Source organism: Carcharodon carcharias, chromosome 4 (genome assembly GCF_017639515.1).
Source record: "Carcharodon carcharias isolate sCarCar2 chromosome 4, sCarCar2.pri, whole genome shotgun sequence".
NCBI lineage: Eukaryota > Metazoa > Chordata > Chondrichthyes > Lamniformes > Lamnidae > Carcharodon > Carcharodon carcharias.
The window spans coordinates 181,174,484-181,198,264 of NC_054470.1; the positions used below are offsets into that span (position 1 = coordinate 181,174,484).

The 23,781-nt window shown below is 39.9% G+C and overlaps 1 protein-coding gene across 3 annotated transcripts in view; it reads right to left on the reverse strand.

Annotated features, from left to right (window-relative positions):
- cep44 (centrosomal protein 44) overlaps positions 1–23,781 on the reverse strand; it is a 122,462-nt gene that overhangs the window by 26,372 nt on the left and 72,309 nt on the right. For 2 of the 3 annotated variants that reach the window (XM_041185422.1, XM_041185423.1), the window contains 4 exons: positions 21,325–21,471; positions 19,679–19,786; positions 5,513–5,644; positions 1,808–2,011 (listed from right to left, as the gene is read on the reverse strand). In XM_041185422.1, the coding sequence (XP_041041356.1) occupies positions 1,808–2,011; positions 5,513–5,644; positions 19,679–19,786; positions 21,325–21,471 (591 nt within the window). The remainder of the gene's footprint in view (positions 1–1,807; positions 2,012–5,512; positions 5,645–19,678; positions 19,787–21,324; positions 21,472–23,781) is intronic. The other variant, XM_041185424.1, reaches the window with a different exon arrangement.

Sequence of the window (23,781 nt, forward strand, 5' to 3'; positions counted from 1 at the left end):
CTGTTGGTGCAGACTCGATGGACCGAAGGGCCTCTTCTGCACTGTGATTCTGAAACACTGCACTAAGATGGTAATTGCATAGGGTAGCCCTCTCTTGGTAGTACTTAATTCTTCTATGAAGTCATATGGTATGTTTGATGTCAATGTTGCCATTAAGTGGCTCTTTTAATACCCCTTAAATAAACAGAGCTTCTTTGCTCTATTCCTAGGAAAAGCAAAGAAATATGCAACATAAGAACATAAGAAATAGGAACATGAGTACATCATTTGGCCCCTCGAGCCTGCTCCGCCATTCAATAAGATCATGGCTGATCTTGTGCTTTGATTCCCATCTAACCCTGATAACCTTTGCTTCCCTTGCCTAACAAGAACCTACCTACCTCTGCCTTAAAAATATTCAACGACCCCACCTCCACCACCTATTGAGGCAGAGTTCCAAAGTTGCACAACCCTCAGAGAAAAAGTTTCTCCTCATCTCTGTCCTAAAAGGGTGACCCCTAATTTTAAAACAGTGCCCCCTAGTTTTGGACTCATTCACATGAGGAAACATCCTTCCGACGTCTATCTTGTCAAGGCCGCTCAAGATCTTGTATACTTCAATCAAATCACCCCTCACTCTTTTAAACTCCAGTGGAAACAAGCCAAGTCTGTTTTTTTTTCCCCATTCTGAGGAATAGGATATGCATACCTCCGCCATGGAGCCAGCCACACTGGGAGTTCTGGGTGCTGGCTCGTGACCCGAACCAGCCCGCACCCTGAAAATTAGACAGCCTGGGAATGATGTCAGGAGTTCCAGCCATTCATTTATAGAGGGCTTCCAAGTCAGCACGATTTCATCAAAATCCAGGCCTTACTGTCATTATTGATTAGGGAAACTCAAGATGGGGAGAAAACAGTTAAAGAGCTTTTGGCATGGATATGCCCATGAAGCAGGCATTAATACTGAGTGAACATAAGCACGTCTATGACAGCAACTTTTGCATTACTGCATTTAAGCATATATCTGCCCTCATTTGAGTTGTTATAGCATTTGCGCAAAAACAACAGTAAGCATCATTAGCCTAATAATTAATTTGACAATTTGGCAGCGAATGGACCATTGTCTTGATAATTATGGGGATTTCAGAGCTTCAAAATAGGGATAAGATCAGGAAAAAAAAGTGAAAGTGTAGGCAATTTTATAAAGATATTTAGTGACCATAAAAAACACACAATCAGAATTTTAGAGCTGTTGCAATATTAGATTTACTGTTCAGCCATTCAGAACTTAAGGTGGCTACTCTGTTTTAGTGATCAGTGTATCGATTTGATATTGTATTAAAAGCTGAAGTCACAAACTGTAATACAAAGGTGCACAACTTTAGAAGAGCAAACTTTGGAGCAGGTGGTAGCCGAGGGGGTAAAATAAGAAACAGTACTAGAAAATAAAACAGAAGAGAAAGGAAATGCGAGGAAGTATTTCAAGATGAAAATTCTCTCATGAAAAATGAAGTATAGCAAGGTCAGAAATACTATACTTTAAGGAGGGGTCTTGTTGTGGCTTAATAGGCTTACACGGGGAGAAGAAGAGCTGTGACGGGGCTTTCTGGTCCTGGTTGAGCTAGCTGATCTCACCTGGCCTCAGTGTCCAAGGGCTTGGAAAGGGCGAGGTGGAGTAGCTGGAAATTCTCAATCCTGGTCATTAGCCATTGAGCCATGTTAGAAGTGCTCACACTGTGTAAGAACAGGGTCAGTTTTGGTTGTGATGCAGCCTGTAGTTGAATTGTCCTGCAAACTAAGTATGTCTAAAAATAAAACTCTGGCTTACCTTTCTGGAATGCAGTAACAGCTGAGTTTCGAGCAGAACAACACGGCTCAGCAGATTATTCCAATCCTTCTCATCTATAATCACTTTTCCAGCTGTCGCACATTCTAAAGCCTGCAGCTTACTCTGTACCACGTCCAGTACTTGGAGCTTCTCCTGACATTTGGCAATCTGATGCTTAAGCATTTCAATCTCTAGTGCCTGTGACTGTCAAGCAAGAAACCACTCGTTTAGCTTTAAAAAAAAAAGTATTGATAACAATAAATTAACTGTTGTTTATGGTGACAATTGTTTAAAAAGGCATCATCACAACTTTGCCAAGCCCCTTCCACCAAAAAGCTCAAAGCTTTTAAATATAGTTTGTATCATGTTTATGGATTCCATATGCAGCAGGAGAAAGATAATCTTCTATCTCATCAGTGCCTCAGCTCAAGGTTGTCGCTACAATAAAATAATATCTAAAATCACAGTTCCAGATAAGAAATGGTAGGGTTAATATACTTCTAGTAATACTACTATTACAGCTGCAGGAAGTTATATACGGCAGCTTGAATGTAGAAAAATATCCCATGGTGTATCAGAGAAAAAGGAAAATTGATGCTGAGCCAAAGAATGAGATATTAAAAGAATGCCAAAAAGGTTCACAGAAACCAAAAGTTTTTAACATCAAAATACATACAGATTATAACATGGGAACAGGCTGATCAGCCCAACCATTAGTGTTTACCCTCCACACAAGTAGCCATGGGTCTATTTTGTCCCCATATTCCTTTATCCCTCTTTCCTTCAAGTACTTGTCTAAATCTATTATTTGATGTTGGTATTTAAGTCAATCATTAACTCTAATAACTAACTTCTGCATTAAAACGTTTGTGGTGTAGTGGTAGCCTCCCTCTCTGTGGGCCAGAAGCTCCAGGTTCTTGTTGGCCATGGAAGGAGTGTTCCTGACATGGTGCGATGGGCTGATAATCAACCTGGGAATCCCTCCACCATCTCCACACTATTCTCCAAAGGGAAAAATGTGAGCGTGAAGATATGCTAAAAATGTTTCTCCTGCTCGCTATGCCACATCTCCAATGTCTATGCCTCCTTATTCTAGAAACAGTCTGTTTCTAACCCCATATTCCCATCTCTTCAGATTTTAGACACCTCTATCAAGTTACCCTGTTCCCCTGTTCTAAAGAAAAACAAGCCCCAATCTTTTTATACTTAATTCTTGACACCAGACAGCACCCGCGTGAATCTCTCTTTTGCCCCAGCGTCCTTCCTACAGTGAACATGCCAGTTAATAGGCTTTTCAGAACAAAAACAAAACAGACAGTGATTGTGAGTAGAGTTGAAGGAGACGGTGATTGTTGATGTGAGCAAAGCAGGTGCCAGTTTGGTGAAGCTCAGTCCCAGGTCTACTGCATGGGAAGATTAGAGAGAAAGGTGGAGCAGTTATCAAGGAGCATCAATAGATGCTTGATGAGCTCACAAGGAATGATAAGAGACACAGAGGGTAGCTATAGTCTTAATCACAGGGAATTCAAACTTGAGAAAGTATAAAGAAGAGTTTGAAGGCAGAAAAGTGTGATGGATTTGTAGGGATTTGACAGGGTAAAGTACCTAAGATGGACAAATGACAGATGGCACGGCTGAGCTCCAGGAAGAGAAGAAAACAGCTGGACCGGGAAGAGGATAACAACAAAAGAAAGTAATGGACTTGGATCCAGTGTCAGCCAAAATATGCATGTCATAGCCCTAAAGTAAATTTTTTATTACCTAGGTATGGTAGAAATTATGCAAGATATATCATGGTTGTAAACAATGTACATGGAAGAAACATGAAACAATCCAAAGTTAAAGTCTTAGGCCCTATGCTGAGATGCAGTCAGTTTGTAGATAGTATGGTGTCAGATTGGAGTATCCAGAATCCATTGTCCAAGTTTGGAGTCAACTGCGAAGACGGAATGGATTCAGAAGTTGTTCAAGGGCTGGAGTATCAGCAAAGGTACTGGGAAGAACTTGCCAGTGAAATCAGAGTAGCATTTAGTCCAAAATGACGATGAATGAATCTGGAGCTAATTTTAACAAATTAACTTCTTTGAGCTTAGAATATTGATTTACCTATACTGACATTGATAAAGCATTTATAAATCTGCGCTTTCGATTATCACTGAGTTGGGTTTTCTAATTAGTTTTTATGTCCTTTGACCTGAAAGTCAAGAGATTTGTCAACTCATCTGACCTGCTCAAACCTCACTCACTTTTCTAGGTCCCTTTCAACGGCACATAAACATAGCAACTGGTGAGGGCAAAATGAATGAATATTGAATGAATGAATGTAATATTGAATTGAACTCCTCCAAATTTTTAGCCAAAAATTATAACATTTTCCCACAGGAATTTTTTTAAAGTAAAAATCTTACAGTAAAGATAAGATAGAATTAAAGATAATTCAGCATTCAAAATGGAACTAAAATGCCTTCAACATCAATGTTAAATTTCAGAACACTAAGTCTCCTGCCTAGGGATTTCTGAAGCAATGAATCTATGTAGATTACTTTCAAGGTAAAAGCCTTGAAATTATGATACTTTACTCTCTGATCTGCGCTCCTGTCAATTGAAGTTGGTTATGCAGATCAATATGCTGATTCCCTGCATTCTTGATTTTCCAACCATTAAAACTTTGAAATCAGAGACAAAGGGCAGAATTTTTTAAAAAGGTCGGAGTCCCGACAGCAACCAGAAAAGCGCGTTGGATACACAACCGGCTAGTAGGACTTCTCCAATAATTTTACTTGCAGCAACTCATGAATAGACCGCCACCAGGGTTACTGCTCAGTTCAGGATGTCACCTGCCCTCGCGATCAGCTTTCCAGCTGCTCAGGAGCCTCAGTAACGCCACCAGGAATTATGGTCATTTCTGAGGAAGAGGCCCTGCAGCCTACCCCAAGTAGGCCAAAAAATTTTTTTAATGTAAAAATTAGATTGATGGAGGGAAACTCCTCTGTGGAAAGCACTGGAGCCACAAGGGCTACATTCACCACTCACGGTTTCCTCTTTGATTCAAAAACTGCTTCCTCCTTGAAGAGCTGATGGGCGGCCACCTGTATTCAGCTGGTAATCTTCCCATCTGGCGAGAGGGGGCAGGGGAGGGGGCCAATCTGCTATTGGAAAAATACCAATGGCCTGTAAAATGGCCCTTAATAAGGCATTTGGATATTTAAATTTGCCAGTCAGATGCCGGTTCCACCATCAATAAAACTCCCTGGGACTTGGGCAGGGAGCTGATATGACAAGGTCTCCCCGCCTCCACCCTCCATTTTTGTCACCTTCCCCTTCCACCCTACCATTATCCCACCTTGTTAAAATTCTCCCCAAAAGTCTAGTCTCATTGTGCTATAATATTTAACTTAATGCTGTCAAATTAAAGTACTGAGGATATTGCTTAACGAATACTTAACAACCATTTCCAATACCATTTTACAAGCCTAGAGAACAATTCAAAAGAAGTTATTGTGACCCTGCATAATGCACTCATCATATTTCTTCTCAAGTACTCTAGTTTTAGTCATTTTCCTCAGTCATCCCTTCCTCCTACAACCTATGGGATCAGGTTTGACACCATTTAAGTATGACTAACTGGTCTTATTTCCCATTAGTTTCCTCCTAAATCTTGCATCAGATTTGTCCTTCATTTAGGTTCAATAGAACAATACTTACTTCATGTGAACTGGGTAGTTCTGAATATTCTCTAACAGGTTTATCTTCAACAACTTCATTTTCAGGATTGGATGAAATGTGAATTGTTTTCACATCATTACTGGATAAATGACGTTCCACCAAAGGTTTTATCTAAAAAGAAATGGAGAAGTTTATTCCCTTTCACTTTCTTTCCAACACATGTTGGTGGATGCGCGCACACATATTATGGTGCTACTTCTATAGGGCTGATCCACTGTTAGGTACTCCCAGCACAGAATGGCATTTGCAGAGAGTGCTTGTTGAGAAATCACAGGCCTGCAGTGTCTGATTTATTTGTTCACTAATTTAAATGGATGGAAAATCAGGCACTCGAGCCCACAATTTCCTGGGCTGCACACCTTCCGAGCAGCATTCTGAACTGGGAACAACCAGAGATGAAATCCACCCTAATGTTCTTCAGAAACATGTAATTTAAATATAAAATTTAAGTATTTAAAATTCAATACTTTATGACAGAATTAGGTTTTTTTAATTCAGAAGAGAATATCCTTATCATAAATCATTGCATTAGAAGCATCTAACATAAATAGTTGCAGAATGAATACCAGCTTAGTAACGTAGCATATTTGGAAAAAAATACCATAGAGAGCAGGATGTTACTATTGATGTATACCATAAGAGACAACATATAAATGAAGATTATCTATCATCTAGCATGTGTCCATCATATCACATCTTTCAAATGAAAGCTACCTTAACCAAGAGCTTAAGGCTTGATTTACAGCTGCCTTCTGATTTAAAAAAAAAATCCTCTCTCTCATGGGTACAAAAAACACAAGAACATAAGAAATAGGAGTAGGAACAGGCCAGTTAGCCCCTTAAGCCTGCTCCACCATTCAATAAAATCACGGCTGAGCTGCCTGCCCTCCCCATAATTCTCGACTCCCAAGTCCCTCTCCAGCACATGACTCCTTTCTTATGAGGCCCAACTTGCTCCTGAATGTGCATTGAGTCCTATTACTTTCTCACATAGTTCGAACTTTTTCACCAACCCAGCCATAAACATAGCTTGACAATTTTACTACTAAATCTTTAACTCAGAATACAATCTCATTAACAAATATAATTGTAGCAGGTATCTATTAAATCATTCTAACCTCCGCGTCAGAAGGTTGTGGGTTCAAGTCCCATTCCAGAGATGAGAACAAGATCTAAGATGACATTCCAGCACAGTACTGAGGGAGTGCTGCACTGTCAGAGGTTCCATCTTTTGGATAAGATGTTAAATTGAGGTCTAATCGACTCTCAAAGGTGGATATAAAAGGTCCCATTGCACTATTTCAGGGAAGAGCAGGGGCGTTATTCCCAGTGTCCCGACAATCACTAGTTATATGGTCATAAAGGCACAGAAGGGGGCTGCTTGGCCCATTGAGTCCATGTCGGTTCTCTGCAGAGCAATCCAGTCAGTGCCACTCATTCACTATCCCTGCAGCCTTGCAAGTTTACTTTCCTCAAGTGCCCATCAAATTTCATTTTGAACTCATTGATCATCTCTGCTTCCGCCACCCTTAGAACATTGGCAGTGAATTCAAGGTCATTACCAACCATGGCGTTAAAAAAAAATCTCTCACATCCCCTTGCATCTCTTGCCCAAAACCTTAAATCTGTGACTCCCTAGTCTCTGTACGATCAGCTTATTTTTGTTTACCTTATCTTACCTGTCATAATCTTGTACACCTCTATCAAATCTCCCTCGAATTTCTTTGCTCCAAGGGGAACAAACCCAGCTTTTCCAACTTGACATTGAATCTAAAATTCCTGTTCCCTAGAACCATTCTGGGAAATCTCCTCTGCACCCTCTCAAAGATCCTCGCATCCTTTCTAAAGTGTGGTGACCAGAACTGGGCCCAGGTTCTGGCCTAAACAGAGTTATTCAACAGTTCAGCATGCTTCCCTGCTTTAGACTCAACATCTCCTTTTATGAAGCCCAAGGTGCCATAAGCTTTGCCAACCACTCTCAATATGTCCTGCCATCTTCAAAGATCAATGCACATGTACCCCCAAGTCTCTCTGTTCCTGCACACTTTTTTAGACCTGTGCCATTAAGTCCCTATTCCTTAAGCCAAAATGCATCACCTCAAACTTCCTCTGTATTAAGTTCCATCTGCCATTTGTCTGCCCATTCTGTTAGCCTATATACCCCAAGATCTTCTGGTCATTATCACGTTGTTCTTTTTGGGAGTTTGTTGTGCACAAATTGGTTGCCGTGTTTCAGTCATTTCAAGAATGGCTATATTTCAAAAGAACTTAATTGGCTGCAAAGCACTTTGGAATGTCTTGAAGTCATGAAGTGCAAATCTTTCTTTATATTAAATTCACTACATGTAGCATGTATTTCATTAACACTTGTGGAGGAATCTTGCTCTTAACTAGTCCCACCTGTAGATGGTGCTGTGATACAACTTTTCAATGTTGTTTCACTGCCGATCTCAAATTTATCCAGCCTGCTGTCCCCCACAGCAGTGATTGCTTTTGAGATCTACACAACATGAACTTTTCATTAACTAAGGGTCCAACAGAGCAGGTAGCAGGCACGATATCAGTATAGAATGCCACTCAGCACTCAGCTCTGCACAACAACAGGGTGCAGGAGTAAATGGGCTCAAGCCAAGATAACAAGAATCTGATCTTCTATGGTAGCAATATGAGCTGAGTGTAGGTGCTCACACCTATTTAATATATATTATCGTTGTATTGAATAAAGCTTTCCTCTCTTCTGTTAATTAATGAGGAATCAATATTTCTTAAAATTTGCCATGTCTTCATTCCAACAAAAGTATACAGAAATTTAAGATTTTTGTAATACTTCCTTAAGCATTAAAAAGTCCTTTCTAGCTTTCTCCTTTTTTAAAACTCTGCCTTTTATCACACAATTTTTACTACAGATGACTATGGAATTGTGATGAGCAGGCTAGATAGAAACGAACATATGAATTAGGAGCAGTAGACCACTCGGCCCCTCGAGCCTGCTCTGCCATTCAATAAGATGTGGCTGATCTGATTTTCACCTCAAAATCACTCTTCCTGCCTACCCCCGATAACCTTTCACCTCTTTGCTTATCTACTTTTGCCTTAAAGGTATTCAAAGGCTGACTCAGCCAACTTTTGAGAAAGTGAATTCCAAAGTCTCACAACTCTCTGAGAGAAAGAAGTTTTTCTCATCACTGTCTTAAATGGGCAACCACTTATTTTTAAACAGTGGCCCCTAGTTCTAGATTCTCCCAGAAGAGGAAACATCCTCTCCACATCCGCCCCATCAAGTCCCCTCAGGATCTTACATGTTTCAATCAAGTCGCTTCTTATTCTTCTAAACTCCAGTAGATACAAACTTAACCTCCCAGCCATTCCTCATAAGACAACCCCTCCATTCCAAGTATTAATCTACTAAACCTTCTCTGTACTGCTTCCAGTGCATTTACATTTTTCCTTAAATAAGGAGACCAAAAATGTGCACAATACTCCATACGTAGTCACACCAATGCCCTATATAAATGAAGCATAACCTCCCTACTCTTGTATTCAATCCCCTTTGCAATAAATTATAACATTCTATGAGTTTCTAATTACTTTTTAAAAATTCATTCATGGGATGTGGGTTTCGCTGGCTGAGCCAGCATTTATTACCTATAATTATTACCTATCCCAAGTTGCCCTTGAGAGCTGCCTTCTTGAACCACTGCAGTCCATGTTGTGTGGGTACAGCCACAGTGCTGTTAGGAAGGGAGTTAGGAAGCGACAGTGATACTTGCTGCATCTGCATACTAACCTTCTGCGATTCATGCGGACACCAGATCCCTCTGCATCTCAGAGCTTTGCAATCTCTCAACATTTTGATAACATGCTTCTTTTTTATTCGTCCTAAATGAACAAACTCACATTTTCCCACACTATAACCCATTTGCCAGGTCTTTGCTACTCACCTAATTTATCTATATCCTTTGTCGCCTCTTTATGTTCTCTTCACAACATACATTCCTTCCTATCTTTGTGTCATCAACAAATTTAGCAACCATTCCTTCGGTCCCTTCATCCAAGTCTTTCATATAAATTGTAAAGAGTTGAGGCCCCAGCACTTATCCGTATGGCACACCCCTCGTCATATGTGCTAACTAGAAAATGACCCACATGCCTATTCTCTGTTTCCTGTTAGATAGCTAATCTTCTATCCATGCCAATATGTTACCCTGAACACCATGAGCTTTAATTTTCCACAACAACCTTTGACGAGGTACCTTATCAAATGCCTTCTGAAAATCTAAGTACAGTACATCCATCTTTGTCCACAGCATCTGTTACTTCTTCAAAGAACTCCAATCAATTGGTTAAACATGATTTCCCTTTCACAAAACCATGTTGATACTGCCTGATTACTTTGATTTTATCTAACTGCCCTGTTATAATGGGCAGAATTTTGTCCTTGGTGGGCGTGCGGGCCCAACCAGTTCAGCGGCGGGTGGACAGCCAACCCCCACCACTGAAATGGGGCCCGCCGCCATTTTGAGTGGGCAGGCCAATTACCAATTAAGGCCCGCCCAGCGGCCTGCCTGACAAGAAGCGCTATCCTGTGCGGGGGGAGGGGGGATTCCCCACTGTCAAAGTGCGCTCTTTCATGCGTGCTCCTTGAGACAAAGTGCTGTCTCAGGGAGATTAGTGACAGTGTACAAAAGTTAAAAAATAGAGAAATAAAAATATTATTAATATGTCCCCCTCATGTGACAATGTCACACGAGATGGGACATGTTAATAAATATCACATTACATTTATTAAAGTTTTTAAAAAGGAACATGAAACCTCACCCCACCAGTGGATGAGGTTTCATGTATTATCAGAAGCCTGCTGGGGCTCCTGGCCTGCCTGCCAACCTTAAGGTTGGCTGGGCAGGGCCTTTAGTTACTTTAATTACCCTGTCAATAGCCTCAATTGGCCATTGACAGGTCAGCGGGTGACCAGCTAATTTCTCTGTCTGCCTGCCTTCCTGAAAATTTAAAGGGACCAGGATGACGTCAAGGGTTCCTCCCGATGTCATCCACGTCATTTTCCCGTCAGTGAGCGGGCCTCGCCCCCAATTTTCTCTATAACAGATGTTAGGCTAACTGGCCTGTAGTTTCCCACTTTCTGCCTCCCTCCCTTTTTGAATAAAGGAGTACATTAGCTATTTTCCAATCTAATGGAACCTTCCCCGAAACTAGTGAATTTTGGAAAATTTAAACCAATGCATCAACTATCTCACTAACCACTTCTTTGAAGACCCAAGGATGAAATCCATCAGGACCCAGGGACTTATCAACCCACTGTTCCAACAATTTGCTAAATGCCACTTCCCTGTAATTTTCTTGAGTTTCTCCCTCCCTTCCAATTCCTGACTTAACAGCTGTTTCTTGGATGTTCCTTATATCCTCTATTGTGAAGGCCAGTGCAAAATACCTGTTCAATTCACCTGCCATCTCCTTCTGTTCCATTATTAACTCCCCCGAATCACGTTCTATAGGATGAACGCTCACTTTGTTAACTCTTTTCATTTCTAACTATCTATAGAAACTCTTGTGGTCTGTATTTACATTTCGAGCTAGCTTTCTCTTGAACTCTAATTTTTCCCTCCCTATCAAACTTTTAGTCATTCTTTGCTATTTTATATATTCTGTCCAATCTTCTGCCACCCATCTTTGCGCAATTATATGCTTTTCTTTAAGTTTAATACTATTTTTAACTTTTTAATTAACCACAGATGGTGGGTCCTCTCATTGGAATTTTTCTTTCTCATTGAAATGTGTCTACTCTGTGTATTCTGAGATATCCCTTTAAATGTCTGCCACTGCATATCTGTTGACCTATCCCTTAACCTAAATTACCAGTTCACTTTTGCTAGCTCTGCTTTCATGCCCTCACAATTGCCCTTATTGAATTTTAAAATGCTAGACTTTGACCCATTCTTCTCTCCCTCAAACTGAATGCAAAATTCAATCATATTATGATCACTGCTACCTGGGGACACCTTCACTATGAGGTCATTAATTCATTCTACCTCATTGTACAATACCAGGTCTAGTATAGCCTGCTCTCTGGTTGGCTCCAGATCATGATCTAAAAAATTATCCCAAAAGCATTCTATGAATTTGTCATCCACACTACCTTAGTCCACCAGATTATTCCAGTCCATATGTAGATAAAAAATCCCCATGATAATTGCCGTACCTTTCTGACAAGCTCCCATTATTTTTTTTTTTGATACCCCATCCTACTGTGTGATTACTGTCAGGGGCCCATACACCACTCCCACAAATGACTTCTTGCCTTCATCATTCCTCATCTCTACCCAAACCACTTCCATATCCTGATTCCTGAACTTAGGTCATCCTTCTCTATTGTGCTAATGTCGTCTTAGATTAACAGAAGCAGCCCTCCACCTTTTCCTACCTTCTTATCCTTCCCAAAAGACGCATACCCTTCAAAATTTAAGTCCCAATCTATGTAATCCTGCAGCTATGTCTCTGTAATGGCTGTTAGATCGTACTTATTAATGGAGGGTGGAGGGGTGGGGTGTGAGGCAGTTAGCTCAGTTAGCTGTGTGGATCAGATTAGTGCCAAAAGCATGGGATTCAATTCCCATTCTGGCTGAGGTAGGTTAGGGATCTGCCTCCCCACCCTATCTTTTGTAAAAATCATGGCACTTTGCTTTGGTACAGCAAATAAATGCCAATGACCTGCCATCAGGCAGAGAACTCAATAAGACAACAACTAGATAAACTAAAAATTAATTTTAGTATCAAATTTTAAATATTTTAATTATTGGCCTGCCTTTTCATGCCTGGTGATTACCTTTGCATCATGAGTTTTTTTTTTGCAGATTTTCCATGGGCTCAATTTTCCCCCTGTCAGGTGCGCTTCCGATCGGAGGTGCGGCGCCATTTTAAATGGGCGGGCCAATTAAGGCTTGTGCTCCTTGTGTGGGCGGGGGAATGTTTAAAATCGAGAGTGTGCTCTTTCGCGCATGCGCACGAAAGAGCGCACTCATCTCCCTGAGGCTAAGTGCTGCCTCAGGGAGATTAACTCTACGTGCAAAAATATTAAAAATAGAAATAAAAAAATTCCCTTACATGTCCCCTCATGTGACAATGTCACATGAGTTGGGACATGTTCATAATTTCCAACAGAACTTCATTAAAATTTTTAAAACCCACATGAAACCTCATCCCGCCTGTGGATGAAGGTTCATGTTTTTTCTACTTCCTGCTGGGACTCCTGGCCTGCCCGCCAACCTTAAGGTTGGACGGGCAAGTCCACTAATTACCTTAATTGATCTGTCAATGGCCTCAAGTGGCCATTTTTGCTGCACCCCCGCTGATTTTGCTGCACCCCCTCCTTCCTGAAAATTTAAATGGGGCAGGATGACATCAGGAGTTCCACCCAACGTCATCACACGTTATTTTATGCAACCCCACTCACCGACGGTAAAATCCTGCCCCATGAGTTTAGAGTCGTTGCTGTGAAAATGGTGCCTGGCAGATTACATCCCATTCTGTCTACTGGCTGCTGCTTCCTTACCAATGCCCAGGTGTTTTCTGTTGCATAAGCAACAAACCCAACACTCTCAATTTATGTGATTTCAATACTTGTTTTTTTGGGCATATTTACACTCCTGCATAAGTGTAAAAAATATATATTTGAAATAATTCTTTGTAGATGAAAATTTTACGAGGAAACATTTTTTACATATGCTTCTTTGTTGTCAGAACTGTGATTGGCAAAATTATGGAATAACATTAGGTGCAGTTAAGTAATTAATTAATTTTATTACTGAATTATGATTTCAAGCTGTGATGCAATTATATGCCACAACCGTACTTTGCCTGAAGACTACACTTGGTTTTAATTCCCCAAATGAAACACAACAGGAGATTTCAGTATGATATATTTGATGTAGCTCAGCTAATTCCAGTTTGACATGATTTCTGACACAACAAGGAGGCCAACAGGGCCTGCTACAGTTGGAATCACTTTGGTTCTCGTTATTCCCCCAGTCAATTGTATATAAATAGACAGTGCTTCTTTATGTTCATGGTGTCTATCATCCTTACCATAGCCACAACAAATGTGTTATATACAAAGAGAAAAACTGACAAAAAGGGCCAGCAGGGAGCTGAGGAGAATTTTTCTTACTCATTGAGTTGTCATGATCTGGAACGTATTGTCTGAAAGGATAGTGGAGGCAAATTCAATAGTAACTTTCAAAAAGGAAGTGGATATATACTTTAAAAAAGAAAAATGTGCAGAGCAACGGAGAACAGCAGGAGTGGAATTACTTAGACAGCTCTTGCAAAAAGTCGGCAAAACAAAATAGGCCAAATAGTCTCCTTCTGTGCTGGATGATTCCATGATTTTAAATACAATGAAGCAAATTTCTTCTGAAAAGTTTCATTTACATGAGCTAATCTTTCTAAAACAATTTAATGAGCAATGTTACAGGGGACCTATATATTATACACGTATATATAAATAAATAAACAAATCAGGATGTTTCCCCGCATTTCCTGAATGTTACATTGGCAGCATGCATTGCAAAGTAAAACAGCAACAAACAAAACTGAACAGTTCAGGGTTGTAGGAATCAAAAGCAAGATAATCCAAAAATCAACAGTAAGAATTTTTAAGGAATGTAAACAGAAAACATTGGAAAAGTTCAGCAGCTTAAACACCATCTGTGGAAAGAGAAACAGAGTTAATGTTTCAGGTCGACGTCCTTTCATCAGAACTGGAAAATGGTACAGATTTATAGGTCTTAAGCAAGTACAGAAGTGGGGGGAAGGGTGGGGAGGAAAGAACAAAAAGGAAGCGAGCGGGTAAAAGACAGGAGAGATGAAATGGCAAAGGATGATGGTGCAAGACAAACCTCAGAAGTAAATGAACCAAAGATGTGTTTACAATGGTGTAAACAGGAAAAGCAGAATCATTACTATTAATGTACCTGCTACCCAAATAAAAAATGGCAGCAGTGGTAATGATGTGAAATTGTAGATGGTGTGTCCGGAAGGCTGTAAAGTGACTAAGTGAAAGGTAAGGTGCTGTCCCTCAAACTTCACTGGAACAGAATTGAGAGGTCAGAGTAAGAGTGGGGTGGAAAATTAAAATCGCAAGCAATCTGAAGCTCAGGGTCATATTTGTAGGCTGAACAGAGGTGGTCAACAAAGCAATCATTCAATCTTCTTTTGGTCTCCCCAATGTACAGGAAACATAAGCAGCGAAAGCAATATGCTAAATTGAAAGAAGTACAGTAAACCACTGTGTGGTGCCCTGGGTGGTGGCATCTGCATCAATGATTTTAGGTTGAGGCCTTAAACTCCCTCAAAAGCTTTGGCTTGCAATTTCCTCCAGAGCTATTCCTCGGTTAGCTGAACCGAGGCAACAGGATGATCAGAGTGCTTCTCAGTGCAAGTGGCACTCTGTCATTCTCATGCTATACCAATGGCCAGAATTTTCCTGTCGGCGATTTGGGGGCAGGGCCCGCTCACCGACGGGAAAATGACACGGGATTACGTCGGGAGGAACACCTGACGTCATCCCAGTCCCTTTAAATTTTCAGGAAGGAGGGCGGACAGTGAAATCAGCTGTCCGCCCGCCCACCCGTCAATGGTCAATTGAGGCCATTGACAGGGTAATTAAAGTAATTAAAGGCCCTGTCCGTGCAACCTTAAGACTGGCAGGCAGGCCAGCAGCCCCAGTGGGCTTCTGATAATACATAAAATCTCATCCACTGTCAGGATGAGGTTTCATGTGCCTTTTTAAAAACTTTAATAAATGTAAAGCATAGCGCTTCCTGTCGGACAGACCGCTGGGTGGGCCTTAATTGGCCCGCCTACCGCTGAGCCGGTGGGGCCCACATGCCCACCAAGGGCAAAATTCTGCCCAATATTTCTGAGTTTTTGTTTTCCAAATGATTTGAAAACTAACTAGAAGACAAATTTACTAAGTTTGCGTAGCATAAGTTTCACATCAAAACGATATTCAACTTCTGATTTTTTATATTTTGGACCGAATCTAGCTAAGGGAGGCAGGCATTGCCAGCGTTTTCTGAGGCTCATACTTGAAATTCTAAACAGTTATTGTTACATTAATATTTGATTATGTAGCCGTGCTAGCTACTTCACCACTTTCTACTTCTCCTTCTTCTGAGTATTATCACGTGCCAAGATCTTCTTAACTTTTCAGTGTTACCAAACCAAACTATCCCACCTTCTCCTATATTGGCAGAATGCAGGATCTCCCCAGCAACAACGTGCTTTTACATAGCGCCTTTAACATAGTGCTTAATGAGAGCTTTATCAAACAAAGTTCGACAGCAAGCCACTAGAGATGTTAGGAGCTTGATTAAATGGGGAACTTTTTAAGGAGTGCCTTAAAGGAGGAGAGAGGTGGAGAGGCAAATAGATTTGGTGAGAGAATGAATAATCAGTGATAAGCAAGATGCCAGAGCTGGAGTTATGCAGAGATCTTGGTAGACTGTAGGCTGGAGGAGGCCACAAAAATAGGGAGGGGTGAAGCCATGAAGGGATTTGACACAAGGATGAGAATTTTAAGCTTGAAATATTGTCTGACCTGCCAGTGTAGATCAGCAAGTATAGGGGTGATGGGTGAACAGGGCGTGGCATGAGTTAATAAGAGCTTTGGATAAGCTGAAGCTGACAGACAGTGAAAGGTGGAAGGCTGGCCGAGAGGGCAATGGAATAGAAAATTATGGAGGTAACAAAGGGATACATGAGGGTTTCAGGAGCCAATGGGCTGAAGCAGGAGTAGAGACAAGCAAAATTACGAAGGTGGAAGCATGCAGTCTTGGGTATGAGTTCAGGGTATGAGCTTGGAAGCTCAGCTCAGGGCCAAAGATTAGTCTTTCAAAATATCCCCTCTCCACACCATGCTGCTATGCTAAGAACTCCCTCCATTCCCAATATCATACAGCCACAACATCGCCTAATCCACAGTGCTGCCAAAGTCATGCTGCTGTTCTGGTGTGACCACTAACTCATGGCTAAGTGACAGCATTGGAGATCCATTAGTAATGAGAAAAAAATGGAGAATGTGTACATGAGTAATCCTGTAGGGGTTCAGTTTGCATTGATTTAAAAAGACAACAAATCATGAGATTCTGCTTTTCAAATGCCACCTATACTCAATAAACCTAGAAGCAAAAGCTTTTAGCAAATGCACAACACAAATCAAAGTGTGCCAAAAATTTTTCCAACAGCCCTGTTAATTTTTGAGCCAACCAAATAAAAGTTATAATGCAATGCAGTAAATAGACAATAGTTTTAACAATCTATGAATTAAGTTGGCAATAAATTATTTCAAATCTCTCAAAATCATGCTTTCTTCAAGTTGGCAGTTTGTGTTTCAGGCTGGAACTGAAATTTCAATGCTTGGTCATAGGCTTAAATGTTCCGTCACACATGCATGGCTAGTGGGCCAATTTTCCATGCATGCAATCATTGTCTCAGACTCCTACTGGACAATGCCACATATTTCAATAATTGCTGAAAAAAGAGACATGTCAAAGCTTTTTATCCTGTACTCATCAGGACACTTCGCCAGAAGGGTCATTTATATTGTATGAGAAGAGAGTGCTGATTGGTTGGCAAGTGGATTCTGATCGATAGAGGCGTTGCCATGGAGATGGTAGAGAACCACAAGCCTATCTTCAGTGGTCAATAGACACGTTGGGATTCTTACAGTTCCACACGCTATAAGATTGGTCTTATCAGCATCCTTGTAAATCGGACCCAAACCATTTGCTCACCAGGCAAGTTTGATGCTGAAATAGGGCACATCAAAGGTATCCTGTGGGATAATGGCTACCCTAATCAGATCATTTCATGCTGTATTTCATGCAAAATAATTAACAGGCCTAAGGCCATAACTTTTGGCGCTGAAAAGTGCCCAGGCTACCTCAGATTACCCTGGAAGGGCAAGGTATCCCAAACATTTGAGCAACAGGTGAAGCTAGCTGTCTCACACTGCTACTGTGCAGTAGCAACATCAGTGGTATTTAGCACTAACAAGATCCTGCCGTCAAGCCAAAAAGACATTCTGCCTATCACACAAATGAGTAATGTGGCAAATGAATTTCAGTGCTAGTGTAATGTTAGGTATGTAGGCTGGCAGATCGTATCAAACAGCATGTCCCAGCTGCTGTTCACAAACGGCAAGGTACAGACTGTACCCAACTAACCAGTGTTTGCAAAACTCAAAAGTGTCCAGCATTACATTGGATTCCATGATTGGACAATATTTGTTAAATAACCCTCAGTGTGCTAAGAATTACATTGACAACCAATTTAAGATAGTCAGGCTCACAGCATGGGTCTTTTGCATGTACTGGAAACTACATATATTAATACAGAGGGCCCTATTCTTTGCAGACAGAAAGAACATATTCACTCATTGCGATTGTGCCTGTTTCAGCTAAACAAAATAAGTGACAGCCATTCGCTGACCATTCCTCAGGGCAATGCCTTGACCAATCAGGTCAAGCTGTCTGGTTTAAATTTCAAATAATGCTTGGCAGTTAACTGTCAGACACCATTAGTGGTGCATTCTCCATGGCAACGCCTCTACCAATCAAAATCCAATTGTCAAGCAACGAGCATTCTCTTCTCATACAGTATAAATTGTTGTTTTCCCCTTATATTGGTATTCATGCAAAGTGTCCTGATGAGTGCAAGCCAAAATGCTTCAACAAGTCTCTTTTTTCAGCAATACTCAAGTTCCGTACTACCAAACAACTACTTCAATAATTGTGCATAAACGTAAAATAAAACAAATGACGTATGAGGAGAGATTGAGTCAGTTAGGATTATATTCACTGGAGTTCAGAAGAATGAGGGGGAATCTCACTAGAAACCTATAAAATGCTAACAGGACTAGACAGGGTAGATGCAGGAAGGATGTTCCCGATGGTGGGGAAGTCCAGAATCAGGGGTCACAATCTGAGGATACGGGGTAGACCATTTAGGACTGAGATGAGGAGAAATTTCTTCACCCAGAAAGTGGTGAGCCTGTGGAATTCGCTACCACAGAAAGTAGTTGAGGCCAAAACATGGTATGTTTTCAAGAAGGAGTTAGATATATCTCTTGACGCGAAAGGGATCAAAGGATATGGGGAGAAAGCAGGAGCAGGCTATTGAGTTGGATGATCAGCCATGGTCAAGATGGATGGCGGAGCAGGCTTGAAGGGCTGAATGGCCTACTCTTGCTCCTATTTTCTATGTTTCTATGTTAAAACACCTATTACAAACAGTGATTGATAAAATTATTGGAGGTGTCAAACTTCATTGCAGAGAAGGCAAAACAAATTTAGATGAAGATTGAAATCATCGAGGATGATGAGTATATCAGCGCATAGGCTAAGACCAACGCGTGATTTGAGGATACAAGCCACACCACCATATTAGCAGCATGGTACAGCCATATAGGGAGGATTCTGTAAGACGCAAGGTATTTTCACCCATCAGTTAAAGTTAGATATCAATGTAATTATCTACAATGAGGTCACGGACAGTAAAACCTAAGTTAGGCTACAGTTGAAGCATTACCTGCAGTTTTGGGACATCCTATTATCGGGAAAGATATAAAAATTTCAGCACAGATTCACCAAAATGTTACCAGCAAAAAGGGATTGCAGTTACAAAAAGAGATTTTAAAAGTTATAGCTTTTTATTACACAAAAACAAATGAAGGGTTATAAGATACATAATGGTAGATTAATTCTACTGGTTAGAAAGACAATAATGAATTATATTCATAAGTTTAAGATAACAAATAAATTTAATATTTAAAACAAATATAAATACAAAAAGAATTAAAGGATAAGCTTTAAATAGTTTCTTTCCATTGAGGCTGATGAGGATTTGAAATTCTCTGCCACAAATCATTTTTGAAGCAGTTCATAAAAAGTTTCCTTAAAATAGTTTAAGTTGAAACTAGAAAATTAAAAGGTACAAGGGCCAAGTAGATCAATGAATATGGATACGGTCGTTCATGTGTTGAAAAGCACAAGATGGGGTTAATAGGCCAAATGTCCTGTTTTTGTGCTGTAAAGTTGTCCATCTCTAAGTCATTTATAGTTAGATACTTACTGTTATGTTTGATTCGGATGGCAAGGAATCAGGAATTAGTGATTCACATTTAAATCGAGTGTGGATTTTTACAGGACAACTTGAATTCTTATATGGTTGCGCCTTAACCTAAAATGAACAGAGTAAGAAAATAAAGCTGTTCTTTAATTGTTAGCATCTTGATATATTAAAATTATAGCTCCACTTATAAGTGCAACTATATACACATGCACACATATATATACATATGCATGTACTATAAATATTTTAACAGGATTGTTAATAATATAAAGTTAATAATAATTGTAAAAGCAAAACCAAAGTACTTATTAAATAAAGTTGTTGATTTGATGGGATGAAGACTGCATTATGACCACCGCCAGATATTGAGAAAATACAGAATATTTTTTAAAATATTTGTTCTTGGGATGTACGCGTTGCTGGCTCAACCAGCATTTATTGTCCGCCCTAATAGCCCTTGAGAAGGTCGTGGTGTGCTGCCTTGCTACAATCCATGTGATGTAGGTACATCCACAGTGCTAGCAGGGAGGAAGTTCCAGTTTTCAACACACAGAAAATAATTCATTATATGTTATACTCTGTAGACGTTATTCCTTAATTTAGCATGACATGGCTGCATTTTCAAAGCAGCCTAGCAAAATTTGGAAGGGAAGAGTTCAAACTATTTTGTTCAAACTGTCGATAGATGCAGCAAAGCTTCACATCTCGATCTGCAGAGCTATAACCCAGATACCTGACAGTCTTATTTGTTAAAGGAGGTATGCAGTATATACTCTGGCTCCTCCTAAGCAAAAAAAAAGGAAACAAAAACAGATTATATGTTACAAATATTGAGATATAGACCTCAATTTTAACTCCCCTACCTGGCAGAAACCAATTGAGGGGAGAGGGATACAGTTAAAATGGAGCGTGGGGACATATTCCCTCCTTTCATAGCCCAATCTAACTGCACTTATAAATTGCAGGCTACAAGCACACCCATCCCAAGCCAACAAGATCCTCTTTAAATTTGCAGATCGGGTTCAAATTACATCATCAGAAACCAATCTACTACTTTAACCAGAGGCCTGAAAAGGGGAGCAAACCTGCTGGGAATAAGGTGAGTTTTACGTTTTTATTAAAGTGTCCTTTCTTGTCTAGGAAAAGCCAGATTAAATCCTGCATACTTTATTGGAGATGGTGTTGTCAGCCACTGAAACATCATTTATGGAGTAAATGACATACTGCCACACCAATAAGGAAAGATTAACTGCAAAACTTGAAATTTTAATCTGTGATGCAACAGATGAAAATAAGCATTTTGCCGCATCTATTTAGTTCAACAATTTTCATTTCCTGACAACATATGTATAATTTACTTAAAATATGACTTTCTTTCTTGACAGTTCAGCTGCTTAAAGCAGTGAGCAGCTGAGCCATTCAGACCAGGGGTGTCTCTGATTTGATCCTCAGTCTGTGCTGAATTAGACAATAACAGCTAGGGTGGTGATGGAGACATTGCTATTGGCGCCCATGCCCATTGGTCAAGAGGAGAGAAAAAAATATCCAGGGCATCTGCTCCTCATTGCAAAACAACAGGCGCTTAACTGGTATACATGATTACTTTCTGAAATTATTTTACTTTTAAATTCTTGTAAGCCAAATACCTTGTTGAGGCTGCTCAGCTCCTTGTGTCTTTTTGTTACAATGTTTATTATATCACAGGAAAGCTGCATCTTTCTTTCCGCAAACCCATAGTGTAGAAACTGGTCCTTTAGCAGTAATGGTTTATACTGGAACTGGTTGCGTAGTAGCTATAAAAAGGAAAAGTAAGAAGGCACGGTAAACATTTCACTTTAAAGTGAATTTATTATCCAGTTTGCTTTTTAAAAAGTGTGCTTAAATTAGAATTTCAGGACGTCATTCAGCTATATTGCTGCATATTGAAGAAACAAATTTAAAATCTTTATAACTTAAACTTGCTATTTAAGTATTTTTGATCAAATTCACCATCATATTTGAAAGAATTCACTTAAGGCATGAAAATGCATATGAAAACATAAACTAATTCTTAAAGTACAATGCTCATGACTCCCGATTCCATATTTATTGCTGTTGACACAAATTTTCTAGGTTTCATGTTTTACAAACATGTAGATGGGGCATACACAAGAAACTTATCAATACTTTACAGACTGTTCTATTTAAAAACAAACAATGATTTTTCCATGAAAAAATGCTTTAAGTCCAATATCCATTCTGACAAAAACAGATTAGTTTCTGGGCACATTTAATTGTTTTGTTCTGCAAAAATTAGATATATTTAATAAAATAAATCTAAAATATCTGACACTGAAACCTTTTTTTTTAAACCTGGAAAACATTTTACAATTTTATCTTTGTATAGACTGTTGGATCTGCTACTGCAGCATTGCATCAACATTTTGCTTTTAATTAGGAATACTCAAAAATAATCAACTTTTGCAATAAACATAAGCTAGATACAAGCCACATTAGATTTAATTAAGGAAAGGGCTGAGAATGAAGAATAATGAATGCAAATGAAGTCTTCGAACTGAGTCCGTAATTGAAAAAATATAGTACTTCTTGATTTACTTATTGCACACAGGATTCCGTACCAGCTCAGTGGTTGATGCTTTGAACCACCATTTAAAGCTTAAGATTCATAGCATTAATTAAAGCTGCAGAAAACTCGAGAAGATAGAACTCAATGGAAATTTCATGCTCACACTGACACTGCGCCTGTCTTTCACAACTTATTAAGGGTGACTTGGACATGAACAAAGGGAAAGTTTAATATTTAAAGTAATTTATAGTAAATGTAGAATCATAGAAAACAATGAAGTATATAGATAGCATATGCAGCTCAATATGCATATGAGGGGAAAAAGCAAAGAATAAAAATATGCTTTAAATGATTAAAAAATTGGGGTGGGGTAATATATAATGGGGGGAGGGATGTAGATGCACAGAATTTTTGTAAAAGGATTGCAGTTGGAATAAAGTGGATTCCTCAACTAGTGGAAACAATAATTTTTTTTACTGTTTACACACTCTAAACCTCCCAGAATTTTGAAAACTTAGATTAGATCCCTCTTGTAACCTTCTCTGCTAGTATAAAATTGTCCAAAATTACAACCTGTTCGCAGGAGGCTCGGTAACTAGAAGACACATTTTTGAAGTAATCAGTAAAAGGAGAGGGAGATGATAATATCTTACACAGTGAGTTGTTATGATTTGGAATGCACTGCCTGAAAGGATGGTGGAAGCAGATTCATTAGTAAATTTCAAAGGGAATTTAATAAAGATTTGAAAAGGAAAAATGTACAGATCCACATGGAAAAGCAGGGGGAATGGGACTATTTGGATAGCTCTTTCAAAGGGGTGGTACAGGTGCAACAGCTGAATGGCCTCCTTCTGTGCTGTATTTGTGATCCTAGGCTGAAACTGCATCAAGCTCGCTTAGGGTACACAGAAGGGGCTGAAGTTTTCCCTGCTACTTTCCTCTGACAGTGCCTGTTTCAGGGCAGGCAATAAAGCAAAAGTGCCCCTGAAGAATTGACTCCAAGGTGAGGAGTGGAGGCAGATTAGATTGGATAGCTGCATGCAGGAAGAGGGTTTGAAGGAATAAAGGGACAGGTAAATGTAATGAGAACTATTTTTTTTGAGTGAAGGGTAAACACTGACACAGACTGGTTGGGCTGACTGGCCTATTAACATATCTCTCTTCAACAGTGAGAGACGCCTATGGTCCTTTGTGGGCTATGACTAAATACTCTATGAAGTATTGTCAAAAACTTCCTTTAAACTTCTTTGCTCTCAGGAATAGAGCCTGCTTTTCCATTATATCTTCCTGTTACTAATATATACCGTCATTGGGTCAAAATCCTTTTTAAAAGCACTGTGGGTGTACCCACACCACATGGACTGCAGAGGTTCAAGAAGGCAGCTCACCTCCACCTTCTCAAGGATACTTAGGGACGGGCAATAAATAGTAACCTTGGCACTGACACACACATCCCAAGAATTAACAAAATAAAACACTTAGGCAAGAAATTTCCCGTCGGCATGCGGGGGGGGTGCAGGGCCCGCTTGCCGACACG